Genomic DNA, 23,375 nt, shown 5'->3' with positions numbered 1-23,375 from the left:
TTAGGCCAGCTGGGAGACATTCACACCAGTCCTATGCTCTGACAACCAGCTGAAATATTTTGGTAACCATAAATCTTGTTAATAATGAATAATACCCCCAAATTGTGGAAAACATAAGAGTGTTTAATTAGTGAGGAGCTTTATGTAAGCCGTTCACCGTTCACGCACACGGAGCGTTCCAGCAGCACTGGTGTTTGCTGGCGATTAACCCTCAGAGGACAGTCTGTTTATGAGGCTTGACTCTTCTCTCCAGACTTTCTCGGAGAGAGTTTGACACCCTCCGCGTCTGCCATTGCCATTTCCGCTCTCTCTCTTCTGGGCGCAACTACCCCCCCCCCCCCCCCCCCCTCCGTCCACCTCCGTCGGTTCAGTTTTTAATCAGAAAACACTTGTCCCGTTTACACCTCTCTTGACCTTTTCGAGGAGACGAGTAATCTTCTCCTCCGCTAAAAGGAAGCGAAATGTTAGTGCTCTGGCAGCGCGAGCGCTTCATTCAGCCGGGCCAATTATGGGTGGGCAGGGCCACGGGCCTGGGTAAGTAATCAAACGATGGAGACTGAAGGGACGGGCCTTCCTCTGTGTGTGTGTGTGTGTGTGTGTGTGTATGTGTGTGGGGGGGGGGGGGGGGTGTGTGAAGATGTTTGGGGATGCCAAGCAAGAGCACCTGGAGCGCAATGCACACTCTGCCCAGTCCACTTTGCGAGGTGCAGGTGGTGTTGGGAGAGAGAGAGCGAGAAAGAGAGAGAGAGAGAGAGAGAGAGAGAGAGAGAGAGAGACCGAGGGGAAGCACAGGGGCCATCACTAATCCTCTCGGTGGAGGAACATGAGAGAAACGAACCACGCTGATCCAAAAGTGGCATGGGGAGTCGGACGGGGGGCTGCTGTAATCCCGGGGTTTTACACGCTGTAATGCTGCTCGGACCTGCAGAAGAATCACAGTGGCACCAGGAGGGCCGCTGGGCGGTTTCCAGAAGTCTCCAGGTTGTTGGGGGGTGGGGGTGTGAGGATTGGCAGGGGGAGGGGGCAGGTGTTGCCTCATGTCAAGAGTGCCGAAAACACTGCTACACTGAAATTCAGTCTTGTCTTGTGCAGTAAATGTGTAACAGAGAATGGTCCTACTCTTGTGTAGTAGAATTGGAAAAAAACACAATATTTTACATTTAAGCAAATAGATGTGTTTAAATTCTCCAGGCTGGGTGGGAGTGTTGCTTCATATGAAGGGCACAGGAAATTCTGCAGAACAGAAAGATACACATCTTGCCAAATAGTATTTCAGTATATTTGAAGTTGTACAGTTTGATCCTACTCCTGTGTAAACACTATATAAGATTTGTTCTTCACTTCACACTTTTATCTAAAATGAAGGGATCTGTAGAGATACAGCAAATATTCATCAGTACTGTATGTGTGCTCCTTGGGTGTTGAGTCCATGTCCTTGGCATCATCAGTAACATGCTGTATAAGCTGAGCAGCTGGAACAAGCTGACATTTTGATATTTGCTCCTCAATAAACTGAATGCCATGTCATCACTTTACAAGAGATGCCGCCCATATTTAATAAATATTTCAAGATGTTACAGATTTTTACCTCTTACTTTCACTTCACTGAACCTTCTTTAAATTTCCCACTTATAAAAATAAGCTAATGGCATTTCCCTAGCAGTACCCTAAATAAATAAACATCAGGAACTGAAATGGAACTTCTTGACCGTCCTTGCCTAGGCAAGCTGAGCAAGCTGACCAGACTCCAAGCCTTGAATAACACAATCTCCCCTTACAGGCAGCATCACTGGAAAACAGTCAAGTACCGCTGGAAGGTGCTAAGGAGTCCATTGTTAGAAAAGGGCATCAATAAGCGACCAGGCACAGTGCCATGGACTGTGTCTGGACCCCTACCTAGCTCACTACACACAGCCGCAGCAGGCTAGAGGTAGGAGAGAGGGAGAGAGAGAGAGAGAGAGAGAGAGAGAGAAAGAGAGAAAGAGGGAGAGAGAGAGTGAGAGAGAGAGAAAGAGAGAGAGAGAGAGAGAGACAGAGGGTGAAGTTTAACCCCACCATATGCCGTCACATCACCATCACCACCAACAGAAAGCCTTCCCTCTAACAGCGCGGAGGTCTCAATGGCACATGGCGGATAGAAATACTTCAATTTGGCGGAGTGGGGAGCAAGACGGACAGCTCCCTGGCCCGGGTCCCGAAGTGCTGCAGACCAAAAGGCGTGGAGAGTCCACTCAGGCGTCGCACGGCGGGAAGGGCATATTTTGCCACTCAGCCACATGCAATAAAACACGGCGAGACGTACTCATGGCCAAAGCAAACGCGACGTTTCCTGACATTCCTGGGATGAAAAGTTGTAATGTCCTCGCGCTAGGGGTGTGACGAGATCTCGTGGCACGAGACCTGGTGATACAAAAATGTCACAATATTTCTTGTCAAGGTAAAAACCTGTCTCGTGGAGCATAGGGGTGCGTTGAGATCTCGTGCCACGAGATTAGATAATACAAAAATATCACGATATTTCTTGGCAAGGTAAAAATCTGTCTCGTGGAAAAATATCCAGCTGTAGCCAGCATGACTAACGAGTCTAAATTAGCAAAGAAGATGCCCTAGCCACTTTTACTTTTTTTGTGTAGCAGCATTTTGGATGCCTGCTGGAAACAATTATACCACTAAATTACACCGTTTCCCCTAAAAGAAGTGGTGTGGCTGCTTTAAGAGTGTGACATCGCTCCCTCCACGTAGTTTTGTGCCAGTGAAGTGCCGAGCTACAGTAACAGCCACCAAGTGTGTGCTACTTGCACTGGTTTAGTTTCAATGGAGAACAATTTGTGTGAGGGAATTAGGCTGCGTAGCTTCAACACAGGTCCATGCATCTTGTTAACTTTATGTTTTTGAAGTCATCTGTGCAAGACTGAAATAAGCAGAGTGGCAGCACAAGTAGCGGTTATGCTACTGTGTTTTAGGGAAAAGGGTATAATTGAGTGGTATTATTGTTTCTGCATCTTCTGTTCTAATTTAATCAGACTTATCAGTCATGCTGAGTGGCTACAGTCATGCTGAGTGGCTGGATACTTCTCCACGAGACAGATTTTTACCTTGATGAGAAATATTGTGATATTCTTGTATCGCCAGATCTCGTGGCATGAGATCTTGTAACACCCCTGGTGCCAAGCAATCTCCCACTCAGGACTGGTTACAGTAGAACAGGAGGCAGGCATGGCCAGCTAAGACCGGTCTTAAGACAGATGCTCTGGGTCATAGCACAGCTGCATGCCACGCAAATGGACAACCATTAAGAGGGTTTTGTTTCCATAGCAACAAAAGAAAATAGCTTCAAAAGTATGCTGTCACAGGCATTTATAATACAACAATATAGGCCTAATCATGATCAACACTGGAGATTGGAAACACTTTTTAAATCATAAATTAAATTGTTGTCAGAAATATCTATCTGACCGTTGGTTTCATATACCTTTCATATACCTTTCTTTCTGTTCCAGCAGATTGAACAGCTTTCTGCTCTCTATACAGACGGAACAGCCAGGTTGTGATTCTCGCCACCAACGCACCAGAAACTTTAAGAACAGACTTTCCATCTGTATCCAGCAGCTGGCTTACTGCCGTCCTCCTTTACAAAGAACATCAGTTGTTCTTCACCTTTTAACTGTCGACAGAAAATACCATGAGCGAAGTCTGAATCACAAAAGCTCCTGCTTTATGACTCACATATGAAAACACAAAGCTCAGAGCTGAATAACAAGCGCAGAGTTTTATGCCGTTCATCCTTTTGGTTTACCGTCGCTAAGCATCTCTCCCATGGGCTAACAAAGTCTATAATCATTTGTGACAGCCAGTCATACAGCACAGCTTGCTATTCAAGGCACACTCTCAATTATGGAGCCCTGTGGGTGTCACCCTGGTGTGGCCACGGGCTCTACATGGCGTCTCTTCGATGCGCGGCCGGTTTAGCGAACACAAACAGTGGTGGCGGTGGTGATGGCGTGCTCACGTTGCGTCGGCTCCCGGGTCCCTGACGGGCAAGGCCGGACGGGCAAGGCAAGGCCTTTCTCTGGGTCGACGATGCGCGGCAGCAAAAGAGGCAAGATGCGGAATGCCCACGTCAGCAGAGCAGAGCCACACCTGCGCCTGTGTGTGTGTACAGTACGTGTGTGTGTGTGTGTGTGTGTGTGTGTGTGTGATTCTAGGTGTCTGTGTGTCTGCGTTTTTGCATGCTCAATCGCTCAGGGCTGGCACGCTAACCTTCGGCTAGACACTGGCATTGGTCCATATGGCTGGCCTGCCAGGATGTCTGCGTGTGTGTGTGTGTGTGTGTGTGTGTGTGTGTTTCCATGTGTATGTGGTTGCATGTGTGTGTGTATGAGCACTTTATCTAAGATGATGAATAGCCTCTATAATAGTTTTGTACCTCTCCCCTTAATCTGCACTGGGCCTGAAACACAGCAGGAGACATGTCAATCCAATCTGACCTGCCCACCTCTCCTCATCTCCTGTCATGTCATGTATAGTAGCCCAGCATATTCATCATGAGGATTTTGAGAAATTATATTACATTTCATTTGTCAAAATCAGATAGCAACAATTCTACCTGAGGTCTCTGGTGTATGTGACTGGCCTGAATGTGAAATTGAATGTGAAGGCACAAACCCATGCTAGTCTAAATCTGTTTTTTTTCTGGTTTGAACAAATGAGAAGATGACAGGAGACCTCAGTGGAATGCAAGAGGAAATGATCTCTCAACAGGCAGAGATACACTCATAAAACCCAAGTAATGTGGAGCGAGAAAAACACCTGCATACACAGTCCCCTGTCGGTCTGCATGCTCAGTCGTAGATGCCCTTTAACAATATTATAATGGCATCTGTGTTACTGGACCGAGGGAGATGTCTCTCAGGTCCGTGGAAAATTGAAGGAGCCTGCAGCCGAAAATGGAGAGCCCAGGACATTTAACACGTTGGCAATCTGCTGGGAGCTGTCCGGGAAGACGTGCAAAGAGAAGCTACGAAGCAGGACAAATCAATGAGTCTCTCTCTGTTTCCCTCTTCCTCTCTCTCTCTCTCTCTCTCTCTCTATCTGCCTCTTTCTTTCTGCCTCTTCTCTCCCCTGACTTCCCCAAAGGCAAAGACAGGCTCTATAAAGAACATCTGAATCTACCTAATGGAATGGAAAATTGGGGGGAAATGGGGATCTTTTCCCACAGGGATGTCCTTTCCTCTGTACAGTTTTCACATATTTAACATGCGGCCTTACTGACTGTGACTCGTGACCACTCGCTCGATCGGCTCGAAAGGGAAAACATTTACACGCAGCTGGCGTTCTCAAGGCGCTGGAGACGGCGTCCTCAAGGCCCCCCCCCCCATACTCCCAGACACCGGCCGCAGTTTTTGCCGTCCACACACACACACACACAGGCACGTCTCATCTGCCGGGCATTTATGCTCCCATTTCTGTAGATTCCATCACATCTGTTAGCCTTTTTTTCTGAGGGCAGCATATTTTCATTATCACCCACATATAAAAAGTGAGAAAAGAGAGTGAAAAAAAGACATTGTTTGAGTGTTGCAGGATTTATAGAAGGGGCCATCTACAGCTAATCAAGCATGGCAGGCCAGCCAGAGGACAGACCCCTATGGTGAAGCTTTTAGATTGTTGATGTATAGAGTGGCAGGCAGCATGTAGCCTGAGAAATTAATGGACTGGAAAACTAATTCTTGCATGGAGGTAATAATAATTATGAAAGATTGCCTCAGCCTATTATTATCAATACACAGATACAGCAGTGTCTCTCTCTCTCTCTCTCTTTCCCTCTCCTTCAGCCTCTCCTCCATTCTCTCACTCTTTTGAATGTGCATGCTATATAGAATGACAACAAAAGAGAGAGAGAGAGAGAGAGAGAGAGAGAGAGAGAGAGAGAGAGAGAGAGAGAATGGAGGAAAGATGAGGAATGGGAAAGAGCGAGCAAGAATGAGAATGAAAAAGAGAGAGAATGAGAAAGATACAGTATGTGGGTAGGGAGAGAGTAAACAAGCAAGTGCAAGCACCCTTTAAGCGCCTGGAGAAATTGCAGGTCCTCTTGATGCGCCGGGCAAGTGCGAATCAGAAGAGGGCAGTGTTGCAAGCAGAGGCACTTGCTACATTGAGGTCACCTTGGTGTCAATGACTTTTACAATAAAGATGTGAGAGAAGGTGAGAGAAACTGGCTGCTAATTACAAGCTCTGAGTATTTAATGTTCAGCTTCAGTCAAGAGGTGGACTGCCTGGAGCCATTTTTTTTTTGGTAGGCTAGTGAAGAGCTGTGTATTTTTGAAGGCACCTCACAATGTTTCTGTGTATTTTTGAAACCTCACAATGTTTTTGGCATCAAAGGGTCAAATTGGACAGGTGATTGTTCTTGCCATGCGCCCATAATTTGTGCTAAAAGCCAGCACGCCAATCTTGCTTCCCGAATGCTTAACTGAACACAGACGGCCAATCCCCCGAAATCTTATGTAAGCTGTTCTGGAGATACTCCTGAAAAAAACACTCCCCTGAGTCAAATGCTGCGTAAAACTCACCACAATGAATCATACATTTTCATACCACGCTGTCAACACAACAATAACAAGGCGCAAATGGATGAATAGAGACGAACGCACAGAGCCTCCAAGATGGTTAATTAGCATAAGAAAAGATCGGCCAGTCGTCTCTACGGATGATATGAGAACAACGACATGAAAGCAATTAACCTGCTTTTCCTCTTAGATATGGATGCTACAGTATACTGAGCGGGAAGCACTGCTTATATGTGATGCAAGAGCACGGCTCAACATGATGAATTCTTAAAAACACTCGAGCGTCTAAATGGACCCCTATGGTCAGACTATCCGTTCCACTACCAATCCTGGTCCTAAAAAGTACCATGAGAAAAGCCCATATATGAGGGGCTTTGTGCAGGAACAACAACCGGTCCTTAATTCCTTCAGAAGCAATTATCTGAACTGATTAGAGGAATCTTACTAATGTAATTACTTTGCACTTAAAGATTAATTTCATCTTTGTGGGCATGGCACTGTGTGTTTGTATCGGCTGCCATTATCTCTAAGAAGATCTGACAATTTAATTAAGTAATCTAATGGCAGACGTGGGCCCTGGATGGGGGATCTGGTGCTCTCATTAAGGTTTGATGTCGTGCAGGCCTGCCATAGGGACATCGAGGGAACGGCTACTCCTCCTCCTCCTCCTCCTCCACGCCAGCTCAAGGACAGGAGGTTGACCTCGCTCCACTCTCATCTCTTGCACTCATCCAATCAAACTGACCCCCTGAGGGCCCATTCATTTTACAGTAGGGTACCCAGGTCTCCGCCTTTAGCTCGTCTACTGGCAGCGGTGGCAGCCGAGGAGCTAAAACGTGATAACTGCTGCCATAATCCGGGATTCCCCACAGGAGTGAATGTAAGAGTGCTGCACCGAGTAAGACCCAGTGCCTACGTGGATTCGGGGCTAATTGATCTGTATTCCACACGAGACAGAGATAAATGAGATCCCGCATCGGAACGTGCACAGGCCCTGCCGTATATGCATCCAGTAATTAACGGAAAACCAGTAGAAAGACTGGAATAATTGAGGTCGGTGCGCAGGGGAGAACGGCGTTTCACTGTGCCGTTCCTCAACTGCCGCCACACTCGAACGAAACGAGATAAACAAACAAAAAAGTGGCAGAAGGGAGGGAAAAACATAAACATCATCTGCAAAGAGCTCTATGTGTCTCCAAGGGAAGCTGATGGAATTCATTGCGATGATTATCAATTAAAATCAGTTCGCTCCTTAAATTAATGTAATTAACTCGCACACCTGAAGGGGTGAGCTTGGCAAACAAGCGGACGGGGCTCCAAACTCCAATAAGTGCAGAGGCCTGGGACTTACAGTAGGAGTGAATGAAGAAAGAGGGCAAGAGGGGGAAAAAGGGGGGGGGGGTTGAGAGTGAGCAGTGGAAGATAATGCACTCTGGTTTGAGTGAGGGGGAAAATAAAACTCTCTAGTGTGAGCGAGTGAATATCAAAGAAAATATTGGGCCTGTGGAGAGCCGTGAGATTGTGTGGAAAGGCGGCCCCTACCCTGGTCACTCCACGGCCGCGGTCCTCCCCGTAGTTGGTGCCCAGGATCTCAAAGTGAATGTTGGGGTTGGTTCCGTTGTCACTGAACTCCAGCAGGTTGGTGAGAGCACTCACTCCATTCTAAAGACGAGGAACACATTTACATGAATGTATTTACAGTCATTTGGGTCACAAAAATCCATTCCACATGGTGACCAGAGGCAGGCTATGCTGTGCTACAGATCAGCACAGACACACAGATTCTCACACACACACATACACTCAAAGCATCAAAAAAGCCCATGATAAAAGACATGAAAGAGTAACATGACCGAAAATCCTTAGAAAAAAACAAAAAAAAAATTCTCATTCAGTGTTTTCAAAGGAGAGCCCGGGGTTTTGGTTGACTTTTGTTGCTAAGGAAATAAAGAGTCTGGTGGCTATTGGAATGGATTTGGCTGGCACAAGACAGGGGATTCTGTTCATCTATTTGTCAGGGTTATCCACTTCACTTGGCAAATACGGGAGATATTTCCCATACTGAAATCCTAATTCTGCACTGATTTGCACAGAAGAAATGTCTTTTTGAATGTCTTTTTTCCCCATCACATGTTCATTTGTGTGGTGTTATGAGGGATCTGGCTACATTAATCATGCTGTCTGCTATCAGCTCCTCTCACATATGGGAGAACATAGATAAACCAAACACACACACACACACACACACACACACACACACACACACACACACACACACACATGCGCGCACACACACGCACACAGACACTTCAACAGAAATTCACACAAAATGGTAGCACCGTAAGATCCTCGACAGCTAGCACCATCTTCTAGCACAGTGTGTCCGGAAGCACGTCCTGCTGCAAACAGGTGCAATTAACAAAAAGATAACTGTGCTGAACGTGTTGGGCCAATACTGGGCTGTCAGAATTAATTAGACAGCCAATTATAAAAGCTGATGAGCAGTTTCCAAATGAGTTCACCTACTGTAGCACTGTATTGGAAAGCCAATAAACACAAACTTCCCTTTAATTAAGCCAGCCGAACAGTGTTCTGACGAGGCCACTGCAGGGGGAATAAATTGTAAGCCCATTTATACAGCTGCTTTATGGCGAAAAAACAGAGCACGCAGCGCATTAATATGATCTATAGGTGCGATTATGGGGCTCTGGGAGAGGGCTCAGCAGATTCGGGCTCAGAACCTCCACGCGTGTGAGGTGGATGTACAGGAGGGCGGGCTGGGCTGGGGGGGTCCCAGGATGGTGGGGTGGCAGGGAGCCGGGGGTGGCACAGGTGGCAGGGCAGGGAGAGAACAGCCGGAGCGCGGGAGAAGCAGGTGACGGAAGTGAGACTGTGGGTGGCAGACAGGTGCACTGTCCCGCCTGTGCGCTTTCCTGAAGAGGTCAAAGTGTCTGTGCGCATATGGTGTGATCTCTCTCTCTCTCTCTCTCTCTCTCTACTGCCGACTCTCTCTCTCTCTTTCAATCTCACCTTCCCACTCACTCAATTTCCTGCTTTCCACTTTCTCTTTCTACCTGACTCTCTTCTTCTCCCTTATTCATGTTCCTCTCTCTCTCTCTCTTTCTCAGAGTTCAGAAACCTAAGCTGCTCCTTCCCCAGGCCTCAGGGCGACATGTTTCCTGCTGTGAGCTCCTTTCAGTTACTGTACTGCTCTCTCTCCTCCACACATTCTCTCTCTCTCTCTCTCTCTCTCTCTCTCTCTCTCTCTCTCTCTTCTAGCACTCTACCTGTTTCAATCTCTCAAGCACCCTTTGTTGTTTTCTTTGTCCTACCTTTTCCCTTAAGGGACGCACAGAGGATCAAGTCTCATGACACTCAGGGTGCCCTCCCCAAAACCCACACACACCGACACCTGACGCACACACACACACACACACACACACACACACACCACACACACACAGACAGAAAACACCAAATATACACACAATTTCTACACACTAGTGTAACAATGTTGTTATACAGAACAGAATGTACTCTATATGCTGTTCATTCTATGTTCCTGTACAATAAGGCTCAAGGGCATGTAGAGTTATAATTGGGTACATGAATTGTGCCACAAACTAATGGTTTAATCACACTTTCATGGCTACACATTGATTGTCTGTGAGCACCCACATCATTACAATAATGCACTCTGGGTAAACACATGTACTCCATTCTCTAACAAGAAATCTACACAGTCAAAAATAGCATGGAGAAGCACTATTTGTTTTGCTGATGTAAACCACTTTTGTGTTGTTGACCAAACCCGGTTTTGACTGTTTGCGGTGAGACCAGCTCCTTCTTTTAGAGCACATGATTGAAACATGGTGGTCAGAGTGGTCTCAGCATGGTAAAAAAAAGAAATCAACACATGCATGTTCCAAATGGCATGTGCTGGACATTGGCCATGTATACAAACATACAAACACACACACACACACACACACACACACACACACACACACACACGTACGCGCAGAGACATATTCCCTTACCTTCTTGACAGTCTCAAGCATGGAGCGTCCGCCCTGCCAGGGCTTGGAGCCCTTGCGGATGCAGCTGAGGCTGGCCATGCTGTGCCACTTGCGGTCCTCCAGCTTCCTGTGGAAGGTGTTGGCCAGCAGCAGCACTGTGTCGTAGATGTAGCGGTTTGTGATCTGCCGGCACCAGAAAACATAGAGAAAGAGAGAGAGAAAGAGAGAGATGTTTAACACCCACTCCTTGAATCAATCTTCAAACCATGGCCTTGAAACAAATATCACGTGTCTGAGAGTGGGAGAGAGATAAAGAGAGAGAGAGAGAGAGAGAGAGAGAGAGAGAGAGAGGAATGACAGGTTAAAAGGTGAGGTAGGAGACATGACAGTGTGAAAAGAGAGAAAGAGAGGAAGAGAAAGACACTTTTTCGACAAGTACAGGACTAAAGCAAATCAATTACATGTCTCTGAAGAGTCATGATCTACGACTCTCAACCAGGAAGCAAGTTGTGGGTCTCTCCAGTTAATGCAGTGTGTGTGTTTTTTATTATGCGTGTATAAGTATAAGTATATATACTCTTTTGATCCCGTGAGGGAAATTTGGTCTCTGCATTTATCCCAATCCGTGAATTAGTGAAACACACTCAGCACACAGTGAACACACAGTGAGGTGAAGCACACACTAATCCCGGCGCAGTGAGCTGCCTGCAACAACAGCGTCGCTCGGGGAGCAGTGAGGGGTTAGGTGCCTTGCTCAAGGGCACTTCAGCCGCGCCTAGGCCACGGCTGCCCCACACGGCTGTGTGTGTGTGTGTGTGTGTGTGCGCGCGCGCGTACGCGCGTGTGTGTGTGTGCGCGCATGTGTGCGTGCGTGCGAACGCACACGCATGCATATTTATATGTTCCTCGCATTCCACTTGCTCAGTACTCATTCGCCCCTTGACTAGCACTTGACAGTTAGCACCAGCCATGATGAGAGGTGGTGAAGCGGGAGGCCTATAATCACGAGCACAAAGGCATGAGCATGTTGACACCTGGCACTGAGAGCGCAGCTCCGCATTCTTTCTTCTGATTTTTTGATCACGCTGTAAAAAAACATGCCCCCATGCTGTTTGCACGAAGCCTCCAGCTCTCAACACAGAATGTAAGAAAAAGAGAGGGAAAATGCTCATGATGCTTTAACTAGCAATCAAAAGACGGCGTCTCTTTTTGTGTTCCTCTCTGAGGCTCAAGCAAAAGAGAAAGAAAGGAAGATAGGAAAAGAATGAAGGAAGGAAAGAAAGGGAGAGCAAGGAAAAGGAAGAACAAAAGAAAGAAAACAGAAATGAAAAGACAGAATGCTGATGGAGACCAGGAACCTAGCGACTCTAATCACTGGCACAGACGTTGCTTCACCACCGTTTTCTTATTCGCTTGAAAATATCATTAACGCGGCACGTTGTGTTCTCTCTCCTCTCTGTGGTGCCGCAGTGGTCATGCCGTTGCGGTGGTGGCGGCACGGGCAGGATCAAGAGTTAATTCAGCGCTGATCGATCGCGCGGCGTGATTTAGCCGGAGTGTTGTCTCCATTTTAATGAGAATGTAATAAATAGAGTGGAGTGGCCATTAGGTCTCCCGTTGTTTATTAACCCGCAATGTTCTCTCGCGCGCCCAACACAATATTGAGTGCCAGCGTGCCCGCCACCGCACACGAGCCACGATGCACTGTCCTAACTGGGATGACAAATGACCACCCGAGCCTCCTGACACAGCTCGCTTTATCTCCGGTGACACTCATAAAGCCAACGCTTCTCCAATGACACGTATCTTTCGCCAGTTGGAGCTATGTGTGCGTTATTGGCATATTGTATAGCCTCTCTTTCCCATTTATTCTGAGAACAAAACTAACTAAATAAATTAATATATTTAACAGAAACACATATGCCAAAATTATTGGCATATTGTATAGCTTCTCTTTCCCAATAAAACAGTTCTTAGTCTTCTCCTATCACATGCCATACAGTTGGAGAATAAAAAAGGGATTTAGAGTTCAGATCAGGGGACTGAGATGACCATAACCAAAGATTTATTTTTATGTTCAGTAAGCCATTTATGTGACAATCTGGACATCTGTTTTGGTTCATTGACTTGCTGGATGATCCAATCATGACCCACTTTTAGTGTCATGGCAGAGCCAGACTTGATTTAAAATGGTCATGTATCTCATGCAGGTCATGATACCATGCAGGATGAGGTTCCCTGGGCCTGTGGAATGAAAACAGCTCCAAAACATCACTGACCCTCCGCCATACTTCATGAGTGGCCATGTGGTTCTGGTCAATTTAGTCATCTTTCTATTGTATGCCAAACCCACCATAAGTGTTTTTCTGCTCAATTTTCAATCTATCTGATGGGTCTCTGTCTGTGCAAAAATCCTGCATCAGGAGGAGTCTTTAATTGTCGTCTGTGTGTGTTCTGTCTTTATGCAGAAGTAAAATCCAGTGCAGTAAAGATGATAACGCCTGAATGCATCAGAGTAGTGCTACTGTAACAGAGACAATTACTGAGAGCAAAGTAACACAGTGAACTAAACACACTGAGTGTGAAAGAAAGCAAAATGCTAAACTACCTCAAAGCTAAGCAGTTTAAGTACATTTATGTCAAGCTCATATCAAAAGATTCTTTCTAAAAGGTGCCAAGGGACGAGGGGGTAAACTTTATACTATACATATTTTGGCCATATGGCAGCTGGGTTGTTTGTATTTACAAATATAATAAAACTAGGACAGCCCTAACTACTCCAGAGAGAGTCTTCCACAGACAGAATAAAAGACCCGTGACCTAGAGAGAGAGGACCTTGACAGTGAATCCTCCTGACTACAGAGCAACGGTGCAAATTTATTTATTCTGCTGTTCAGTGGGTATTTTTCTGCTCTATGTTTTCTGCTTCGGAAAGAAAACAAACACCAGAACAAAGCAAGCCTATACAGACAGAGTCTCTGTGCTCCGCTCTCGCGCGCTCTGATGCCGTCTCTCCATCTGCTCTGTACCACCCAATGGAGCCACCCAATTGAGAGTGTGGGAGTTGATTTGCAGTTTTACTTCTCCCAGTAGTATCGGAGGACGGAGAGGAAGGACTAGGTCACTGGAGCGAATCATCATTCAGTCAGTGTGCGTGTGTTTGGGGAGGGGGGGGGGGTATGTTTATGTGTGTATGTGTGAGTGTGTGTGTGAGAGCGTGTGTGTGTGTGTGTGAGAGAGAGAGAGAGAGAGTGTGTGTCTGTGTGTCTCACACACACACACACACACACACACACCCCTACCTATCATTCTAGTATTATTTCTAATACTGTCTATTTTGTGCTCACATGTTTCTACATTGTATGCTGTCTCTCTGTTTTCTTTTCCTTGTGATACTACTGTGTTATTTGTAACACTAGCTTTGGCAGTACTGTACCAAACAGTCATGCTAATAAAGCCCCTTTGAATTTGAATTTGAATTTGAGAGAGAGTGTGTCTCTGTCTCTGTGTGTGAGAGTGTCTGTTAAACCCAGAGTGTCTGTTAAATCCAGAGGGATGACATGGAAATCTGCCAGGGCAAGTCAAAGAGAGTGGTGCAACTAAGACTGCTTCCCAAGGGAGGCCAAGTGATCAGTGGTCCTCGGGGAAACAGTGTGTGGTGTAGGGGTGGGGGTGGGGGGGGGGGGTGCTGTAGAGATGGGGGGAGAGGAGAGCCAGCAAAGCAGAGGAAGAGAAAGAGTCCAGGGCATAGCACAAGGCAGAGTGAGGAAGAGCAAGAGAGAGAGAGGGGGGGGGGGGCATCGAGAGAGGGAGGGAGAGAGACAGATAGTCAGGGGTAAAGGAAGTGGAGAGAGATACAGAGAAAGAAAAACAGAAAAAGTGAGAGGCAGAGAAAGAGGGAGAGAGAGAAAAAGGAAGATGGAGGGGTAGTGTTAGTGGAGAGAGGTATGGGGAATAAGAAATAGGTAGATAGAGAGAGAGAAAGACAGAGAGAGGGAAAAGGAGAGTGGTCAGGCTCGCTGAGATGATGCGCTCCAGCGCCGTGTGAAATTGGGCTCCTTCTGGGCTGCCCTCCTGACCACTGAGCTGCTCTGCCTCCACACTGTCAAACAAGCCTGGCCTAAATGCACCATTCACCCCTGGCGCTAAGCACAGACGCCCCGTCCCCCTGGCACCACTCTGGAGGTGGCCTGCTATCTCCCAGCACCACACCCCTCGTCCCCACACAGCCACAGTCACCTATGTCAATGCACAGGGGTCTTGGCACCATGCTTAAAAGCAACCATGTGCAATTTGTAAACATTTTTGAATCATTAAATATGATTAATAATGCATGCTTATTTATTCGCTGTATCTCATAATTTTAGTTTTTTTTTTTGTTTTTTTTTTTTGCTCTAAGTCTATGGTGAGCCACAGTGTGCAGCCAATTAGAAAGACTTACTTGCTGCTTCATTGGCCTGTTACAATACCTTGTTACTGCTTTATATTGTCACATTTTATAAGATAGCCAACTTGTTTGTCAGCACAAGAGCAGAAAGTCCTCACAAAATCAAATGGTCCTCACAAAACTAAACACCAACTCCAGGCATTCACAGACCCAAAGCACTGTTCCTGTCAATCAACTACAACTTCAAATACTATTTCCGTCCAGTGCATGGGAGCTTAATCTTAGAATATGACATTTTACATAGAGCTTTCGATTGAAAGCAGTGCATATATTGCAAATGCAAAATTGCATATGTATTACTTTTACAAGGCAAGGCTATTACAGTAGACAAATAGACATGAATGCTGCAATGAACAGCAGTAAAATTCCTTTCCTAAACCTATCAAATTACATGACGAGATTTAAACCGTAAAACACTTAAAAACTCAATTGTAAAATCAAGCTGGTCAGTCAGGCATAATAGCGAGATACCAGTCTGAGGGGATTTTCGGCTTCAAGTATTCATTGTTGAGTATGCTGTCTCCCTTTCCTAAATCAGTCTGCACTAAATAAATAAAATAATCTAGAATAATCTAGGGAGAATGCATACACAGAGATACTTCTATTCACTGCATGAGGCTGTACAATGTCTAGCTAAAACTAATTTAGTAGCTTGGTGAAATCTATTTAACACCATAGGCAAGATCCAAAGTACAAACACCTGTGGGTCAGCTTTAGTTCATGCATGAGGGATTTTGCTCATAGTCTGATTTTGCACTTTGTCCGTCAATATAAATAAGCAGTGTTTCCCAAACTGTGAGCCATGAAGGTTGCACAGGAGTGCCACAGGAAGCAAAATCGGCCAAAATTGTAGGCTATTTAAATCACATTTCTAGATTCACGTTAATTCTAAATCTTACTGACTAACTGTGAAGAAAACTTACAAAGAATGCCTGACTATGAACCTTACCTTTTGTCATACTGAATAGAAAAAAATTGACAATGTTGAATACAATCAATACTTGTGCTAATGTTAATGTTATATGATAAAATACCAGAGTTTTTTTAGTGGCATGGGGGACGGGGACAATAAACAGCAAAATGTTATTTTGTCACTTTTATATGTTTAATATTATTAGGGTGGTGTGCCGTAAGAGAAACATGTTTGGGAAACACTGCCTTAGAGTGTAATTGGTGAATTATTGGTTGAAATTCTGATAATCGATAATTCTCCAACAACAAAGAAGCAACGTGTGTCTGTCTTTTTAATCCTTTGGACATTTTAGGTGTTCCCAGCTGTGCAACATTTGTTTCCACCCTGCTTGCACACTAAATGAAAACTGCACATCCTTGCAAAGTCACTGATGCAGAGAATACAGCAGCCCTGACTTGCTCTCCTTTCAGCGCTAATGTTTATGTGTATCCCTGTAGGAAAGTGATTTTTTTTAATGTGTTTCCGTCGTACGCATTTGCCTGAGTGACATAAACAAATTAACGGGCAGATCTTAGATATTTTTTTAACTATCTGCGCTGCTCCTCTTCAAATGGCGTTGCACATTATTTTTTTATTCAGTCCCCAAAGGGTACTACGACTCCTGGCGCTACTGCAAATGAAGTCAAATTGGAATTAGATTTTCCAACTCAACATTGTTTAATTTAATGACGCAAGTTAGGTTTTCACATCAGCTTTGCTTCATCTTTATTTTCTCATTGGAGTTTGTGTTTACCATGTCTTACAATTATGACTGACGTCAACCCACGTTTTCACCCAGGGCGTAATAAAAATTATGAAAAATGACAGATGCATTTTCATGTTCACATTTCATTACATTCTGATGTGAAGAGCAAATAAGACAACTTATTCTGAGATGTGAAAAAGTAAACATTTAACAACACACTCCTTGGCATTACCAATCTGCTACAAAAAGGAAAGTTAGAACAAATAAAAACAATAAAAACTTCTAATTGTGTCTATGTGTGCCTGTGTATGTGTATGTGTATGTGTATGTGTGTGTTTGTGAGTATGTACACGTTTTGTTCATGGTATATGTGGACATACTAACGCACAACATGTTTATGCATAGTATGTGTTGTGTCATCTGTGTGTGTGTGTGTGTGTGTGTGTGTGTGTGTGTGTGTGTGTGTGTGTGTGTGTGTTCATGCACACATACCTCCAGCGTCTGAGCTTTGGGGTCTTTTGGGTCGCAGAGGGACGTGTTGATGCGGTGGTTGCTGCGCACACAGCGCTGCGTTGTGTTCTGGGGCATGGGGAAGGTCTGGCGCACCAGGGTCAGACGCCCGATGGACTTCATCACCAGCTCCTGCACATCCAGGTCAGATATTTCCTACAGCACAGAGGGCATTCACACACACGCACGCACGCACGCACGCACACACACACACATTACATTATAGTTACCGACTCAGGAGAAACTGTTATTCACAGGCTACACAGGCAATATATGTTTTATGTAGTCTATTGGGGTCTTGTTGAAGGTCTAACCCTCTTCAAACCTATATTGCACAGGCTATATATACTGTAGCTATATCATCCATATTATGCATGTAGCATTTCATTTTTTAACAGTGTTGGTGTATCCGTGCATGCATACTTGGTACATGCTGCCAATGGATACATGCAACTAAAGTGCAAAGGTTCACACACTCTTCTCACAACAATTCACATACCTGACTTTGAGAAACAAGCCTCACATGTACTGTACAGTGCCAAACACTCACATACCCATACCAACAAACATTTACATGCGTGAACTAACTCAGAGATGCACACCCTATTTGTGTATGTGAGAGTGTAAGCGTTCTTGTGTATGAGTGTATATGTGAGAGTATTCACTATTTTTACAGTACAGCAAGTAAAAAAACAGCCCTGCTGTTATGTTCATGGGAGAGATGGATAAAGAGAGGAGGGGAGCTGGGACATATGCATATGCGTGTGTGTGTGTGTGTGTGTGTGTGTGTGAGTGTGTGTGTGTGAGCGAGTGAATGTGTATTTGCCTGTCTATGCGCCTGTGCCTGGGTGTCCTTGTGCAACTTAAGAGGAATCATTGCTAATTTTAGCCGCCAGCCATCTTTTCCCACTCTGGCCCAACGCTAGAGGGGAGCGACTGACGAGATCAGATTGGACACGGACGTCCCTGGCCAAGGTAGGCATTAAAAACACCCCCCCCCCCCCAATTGGCAGCTCTCTCTCTCTCTCTTTCTCTCTCTCACATTCTCTTGCTCTATCCATTTGGGTTTTTCAGTTGTGACACGGGGATTGTCACTGACTGTCATCAACACATCATTATTCTAACTCTGGTGGGCAAGGTCCACAAAACTGTGTCTTGTACAAGTTCAGGGAGTACGTATGTCTCTTTGCAATTTAATCCTGAATAATGTCCTGATTTGCCTGAAAATAGTTATCCGCCGAGACATCAAGCAATTAACAATGACATGAGCGTTTGGCAGAGACACCAGATATAACAAAAGCAATTTAATTTCAAAGTCATTTTTTATAAGTCCTAATTGGATCCTGCAAAGAATACCAAATAATAGTGGCACAATCAAGGACTTCCAAGAGCAAATTACAGGAAGTGACTAAACAAGAACGAGCTCTTTAACCTACAAACGAGCAAACTCAGGCAAACATTTCCAGTTGACATACACCAAAACCCTGTGGCATTCATTTGGACAGACAAAATTAGAGTGACATAAATATCAGCCTTTGGGTTAGGCGCCTAATTTTGGACTCCACTTTCGCTTGTTTGTTTAGACTTCTGTCAAGTTGGGGCCCTGGAAGCAGACATCAAAACATGAAGTCGGGATAATGTCAAGTGCCAATTTGTTTTCTACCTGCGGAAACACCATGTCACGCAGGTCGTTATGTAACCAGGACAAATTCCTAGATAAAATTTGTACAGAAAGAACATTTTGAGGCGATCTATATACAACAAACAAATAATAACAACAATGTCTGCTGTCCATAGCAAGCATTAGTTTGAAGATGGAGAGCAGAGTAAGAGCCTAGACGCTGCCTCGTAATATCACTGCTCATCAGGAAGCTGAGAGGAAAGTATGGAAAAGGTCTTCGGATCAACAGACCTGTCATTCTACTTCAATGCACCCCACCTGACACCCTCCAACCCCACAACCTGCCCTCCCTCCCCATTTTCTAATTTCCGGCAAGTGACTTTTTCATTTTCCACCTCAAATGCCAGAGACAGTCCGACTCAGTGAGCGGCCACTGGCCTCATTGAGCCTTGTGGTGGAGGCTCTCCCTTGCTCTCTCTCTCTACCCTCACACATGCACATGCAGGTGATAATTGCATAGCACTCCCAGCAGTCACAGAAGGTGCAAAGCTCTTATGATCAGACTAACCCTATGGATTCGTTTTTCCTTCGTTGGAAAATATGAAAACTGTCACTAAAAACTAGTCTTACGTCATGAATAAAAAGACGAAGAGTTGGGCGATTCTAATCTTCTTAATGCATCGGGCCACATTCATCTGCGCTTGACGGCAGAATACCAACCTCATTGATGATGATCCAGTGGCAGTCAAAGGCAACCAGATTAGTCTCCACAACCTGGGAGAGAGAGAGAGAGAAAGAGAGAGGGAAAGACATAGAGATAGAGATAGAGAAAGAAAGAGAGATGAGACAGAGAGAGATAGAGATATATAGAGAGAGTAAGAAAATAGAAAAAAGAGCACACATTTAATTTAACAATTCAATACAAGCAGCGGGTAGTGCATGTTATGTCTCTACACAGTGCTACCCAGGACAATGGGCCATGCCCACATTCGTGCACAACTGGCTCCTTTTCTTTCCTTTTGTCTTCACACAAGCACGTCTGTAGGCAGCTCTAACCCCCGGCGTGCTGCTGTTACTCCTGCTCACTGTGCCGACACTGTATTTCATTAGACGTAATTGTGTAGGTGACTACAGCAGGCGTCATAAAACACTCGGGTCATAAACAATCGCAACAGCTGGAGAGTATGACGGCGCTGCGCTAATAGTGTTTTAATCTTCCACAAAGAGCCAATAAAACTTAATAATTGCGTTGCAGACACGTCGCATAAAGCACCCTGTCACTGTGAACATGGCTGGGAGAGTTTGATTGAAGAAACGGAGCTGGTTGGTTGGGTGGGTGGGAAAGGGAGATGGAGGTGTGTGTTAGAGTCGGTGGGTGGAGGTGTGTGTTGAAGTGGGGGGTGGGGGGGTGGGTGGAGGGTAGGAGGAGTTACTCTCTTTCTTTTCTTGCCTCTCTCTTTGTTTTCTTGCCTCTCTCTTTGTTTTCTTGCCTCTCTCTTTCTTTTCTTGCCTCTCTCTCTTTCTTTTCTTGCCTCTCTCTTTCTTTTCTTCCCTCTCTCTTTCTTTTCTTGCCTCTCTCTTTCTTTTCTTGCCTCTCTTTCTTTTCTTGCCTCTCTCTTTCTTTTCTTCCTCTGCTGCTCTTTTGCTTTCTCTCTGGCCGGGTCTTATGCTGCTCCGTCCACGTGAGAGGACAGGGTTAGGTCAGGTCGTGCGCCCGACATGTCCAGCGAGGCCATCACAGAATTGCTCGTCTCTGCGGATCTTATACTCGTGCCATGTAGTGCATATAGGGGCTGTTCCGCTGACACAGATGTGTTTTGTGGCGTGTGATGTGGAGTGAGTGAGCTATGGCGCGCGCTCGCGTTCACAGCTGCGTGGGAGGGACATGAGAAGGGACGCCATCAACGCCGCGAGGACAGATGGGGTGACACTTTGACGATGGGCGTCCACGAAGGACCACAGAGGAGAGAGGGGGAGGGGATGGACACACACACACTCCAGCCAATGACTTCCCAGGCTGTGTAACACAACTCCTGTCCCTGTTCGCTCTCAGCACCATGACCAAGGGCAGATGTTCCTGCTTAATTAGCGAAAGGGCCAAATTCTATCAGAAGACTCCGGGCTCTGGAGCTTTTGGGCCTGCCAAGTTAAAAGAGGAGTTCAAGGTTGTTTGCACAGAGTTGTTGACTAGAACACAAGCTTCCTAAAATATATTCAGGGATGAAGGGGGTAGGGGGTTTTAAGCACCAGTCGAAATGTAAAAAAAAAAAAAAAAAAAAAAAATCCCCCTCCTATGCGCTCCCTCAAATGGCAGCAGCGGCCAGGGATGTGAGCTCTTTTGTGAATCCCAGATTAAAGTTTTGCCGCAAATGTGTGCTGTCCATGGCCAAGGAGAAAAGTATTGATTCTGGCAGCTGACACACAGACACTCCCAGTGCTTAGGCTCCGAGCTGTGTGCAGGATACTGAGAAGACCGGGGAAGGCAGACGGGGGTGAAGTAAACAACGCTGCCGTGGTGGAAGCCAAAACACAAGCCAGGCTTGCCTCTAGCTCACTTTCTTTTTCCCCACATTTCAATCAAATTCAATTATTGTTTTACGAGACATTACTGAAGAACAAAAAATGGTTAAAAACATGTTTTTTTCTTGAATTTTACTTTTCTTGTAAACCACAGGTTGAGGAGCTTAAAACCAGGGTGTGATTGGAATGGGATGGGGTTCTTTTTTTCTTCTTCTTATTTTCACTTTATATATATTTTTTTCTCCCTGCTAGTGCCTGAGGAGACGGGAGCTTAAGCACAGAGCTTGTGGTAGGCAGGCCCGTCCTCACCCTGACAGACAGAGAGGGGGGGGGGGGCTCCAGGTGAGGTCTTCATGTTCTGCAGATCAAAGTGCCTCCACAAACCCCCACCCCCACTCCAGCCTGCTCCTCCGCTTTCCTGCACCCCGACATGTCACCTGCAAATCTGCGGTCCTCAGACAAGTTTTTCAGGGGCGTGGGAATTGAGATCTCAACTGACATCTCAATCCTTCTGTTCTCCTCCCCTCCTCTTCCTTTCTCTTTCTCTTTCTCTTTCTCTCATGCAAGCTCACAACCCTTCTGGGTCATCAGATACACACAGACAAGTGTGAGACAATTGGTTATGTCAGGAAGTACAATTTTACAACAGGTTCATGGGTGAGGAACCGTAAGCAAAACGTTTTTGTAAGGAAATAATTACACATAGAGCTTTATTAAAAATACAATCAAATCAATGTAAGGGGTTTAGATTCCTACTGTAGCTGCTATTTCAGGGTTCTTTCAGTTTGTCTATTAGCTGAAATCCACCTCGGCCACACGTATTAGAAGGAAAGTACACATCTTTTAAAGGAATGAAAAAAAATATCCATTCGCCATTAGCGAAATGGCACATACTGTAGCATCACTGTAGTCATGTTCCAAAACAGGACAGGGTGTTTAAATTACATGGTGATAGTGGTGTCCTTTATTGTGGCATTCAGTGGCTTGGGCGATGATGACTGTTATTATCTGGCGAGTCCCACCTGTTTGATCTCCTGGCACCAAGAAGAGGGAAGCCAGATTATAATGATTACTCTGCTGGAGATGGAGACGATCAAAATTAAACAGTCTCCACAGTACGGAGGTGGCCTGGCCCCATATTCAAAGCCTCTCTCTCACTCTCTCTCTCTCTCTCTCTCTCTCTCTCTCATAGCCATAGCATAGGCAGGGGGTGAGAGCAGGCACCACCGCCACCCCTCACCCCCAAACAATGAGGTGGTCCAATTAAACTGACTCATAATGACAAACCAGTGACACAATGACCAACGGGTGCTACACCAGCACAGGAAGGAGTGCAGGCACTCACGGCTCTGAGTCATCTCTGTGGATCATTTTGATGAGAAATATATCTTCATGGAGAAGGCTTTTTTTTTTTGGTCGAGGAGAGAATTTTTCCATCAGAAAAAGGCGCAGCACTCAGTAGCACAGTTCGAAAAAAAAAAAAAAAAAAAGACTCAAGCTGTTGAGAAGTGCAAGAGCAGACAAAGAAGTAACACTCTCACTCTGACAGTGTGTGCACGTACCATAGAGCGGCACGTCTGACAGGGAAACGCACGACACCAACACGGCTCCTCAAAATCACTCGTGAGAAACCATCCACGTCCTTCAATATCTTTTTCTACAGTAAGTCTTTCTGTGAGTGTGAGCCACCGTGTTTTTGTTTTCTTTTTTTACCTTTTGTTGCACAGGTTGTTTTGCTTTTGTTGCACAGGTTGTTTTGTTTTTGTTGCACAGGTTGTTTTGTTTTTGTTGCACAGGTTTTTTTGCTTTTGTTGCACAGGTTTTTTTGTTTTTGTTGCACAGTACAGGAGCATGCCTGCCTGGCACACCTCTAGCGTGCCTGTTATGCATTTAGCTCACACTTGCTCGTGCGTGAGCACTTGAATACATCATAACTGCTAGGTGTCACATTTGCCATTTTGGTTTAATGTCAGCCACCTCACTCACGGTGCCACTTCCATCATGTTTAATTCATCCTCGCTGTGTGTGTGT

At 45.5% G+C, this 23,375-nt stretch overlaps 1 protein-coding gene across 1 annotated transcript in view; it reads right to left on the bottom strand.

Annotated features, from left to right (window-relative positions):
• Window positions 1-23,375, bottom strand: part of grid2 (glutamate receptor, ionotropic, delta 2) — a 320,181-nt gene that overhangs the window by 95,874 nt on the left and 200,932 nt on the right. The window contains exons 5-8 of the mRNA XM_076270599.1: window positions 19,545-19,598; window positions 17,186-17,359; window positions 10,610-10,771; window positions 8,112-8,231 (exon numbers count right to left, since the gene is read on the bottom strand). Of these exons, the coding sequence (XP_076126714.1) occupies window positions 8,112-8,231; window positions 10,610-10,771; window positions 17,186-17,359; window positions 19,545-19,598 (510 nt within the window). The remainder of the gene's footprint in view (window positions 1-8,111; window positions 8,232-10,609; window positions 10,772-17,185; window positions 17,360-19,544; window positions 19,599-23,375) is intronic.

The sequence above is a fragment of the Alosa pseudoharengus genome, unplaced genomic scaffold (assembly GCF_046254945.1).
Source record: "Alosa pseudoharengus isolate Yale_2024_CS ecotype anadromous, Long Island Sound unplaced genomic scaffold, YU_APseudo_1.1 YU_APseudo_1.1_scf_6, whole genome shotgun sequence".
Lineage (NCBI taxonomy): Eukaryota > Metazoa > Chordata > Actinopteri > Clupeiformes > Clupeidae > Alosa > Alosa pseudoharengus.
This window is presented reverse-complemented; position numbering and strand designations above follow the sequence as displayed.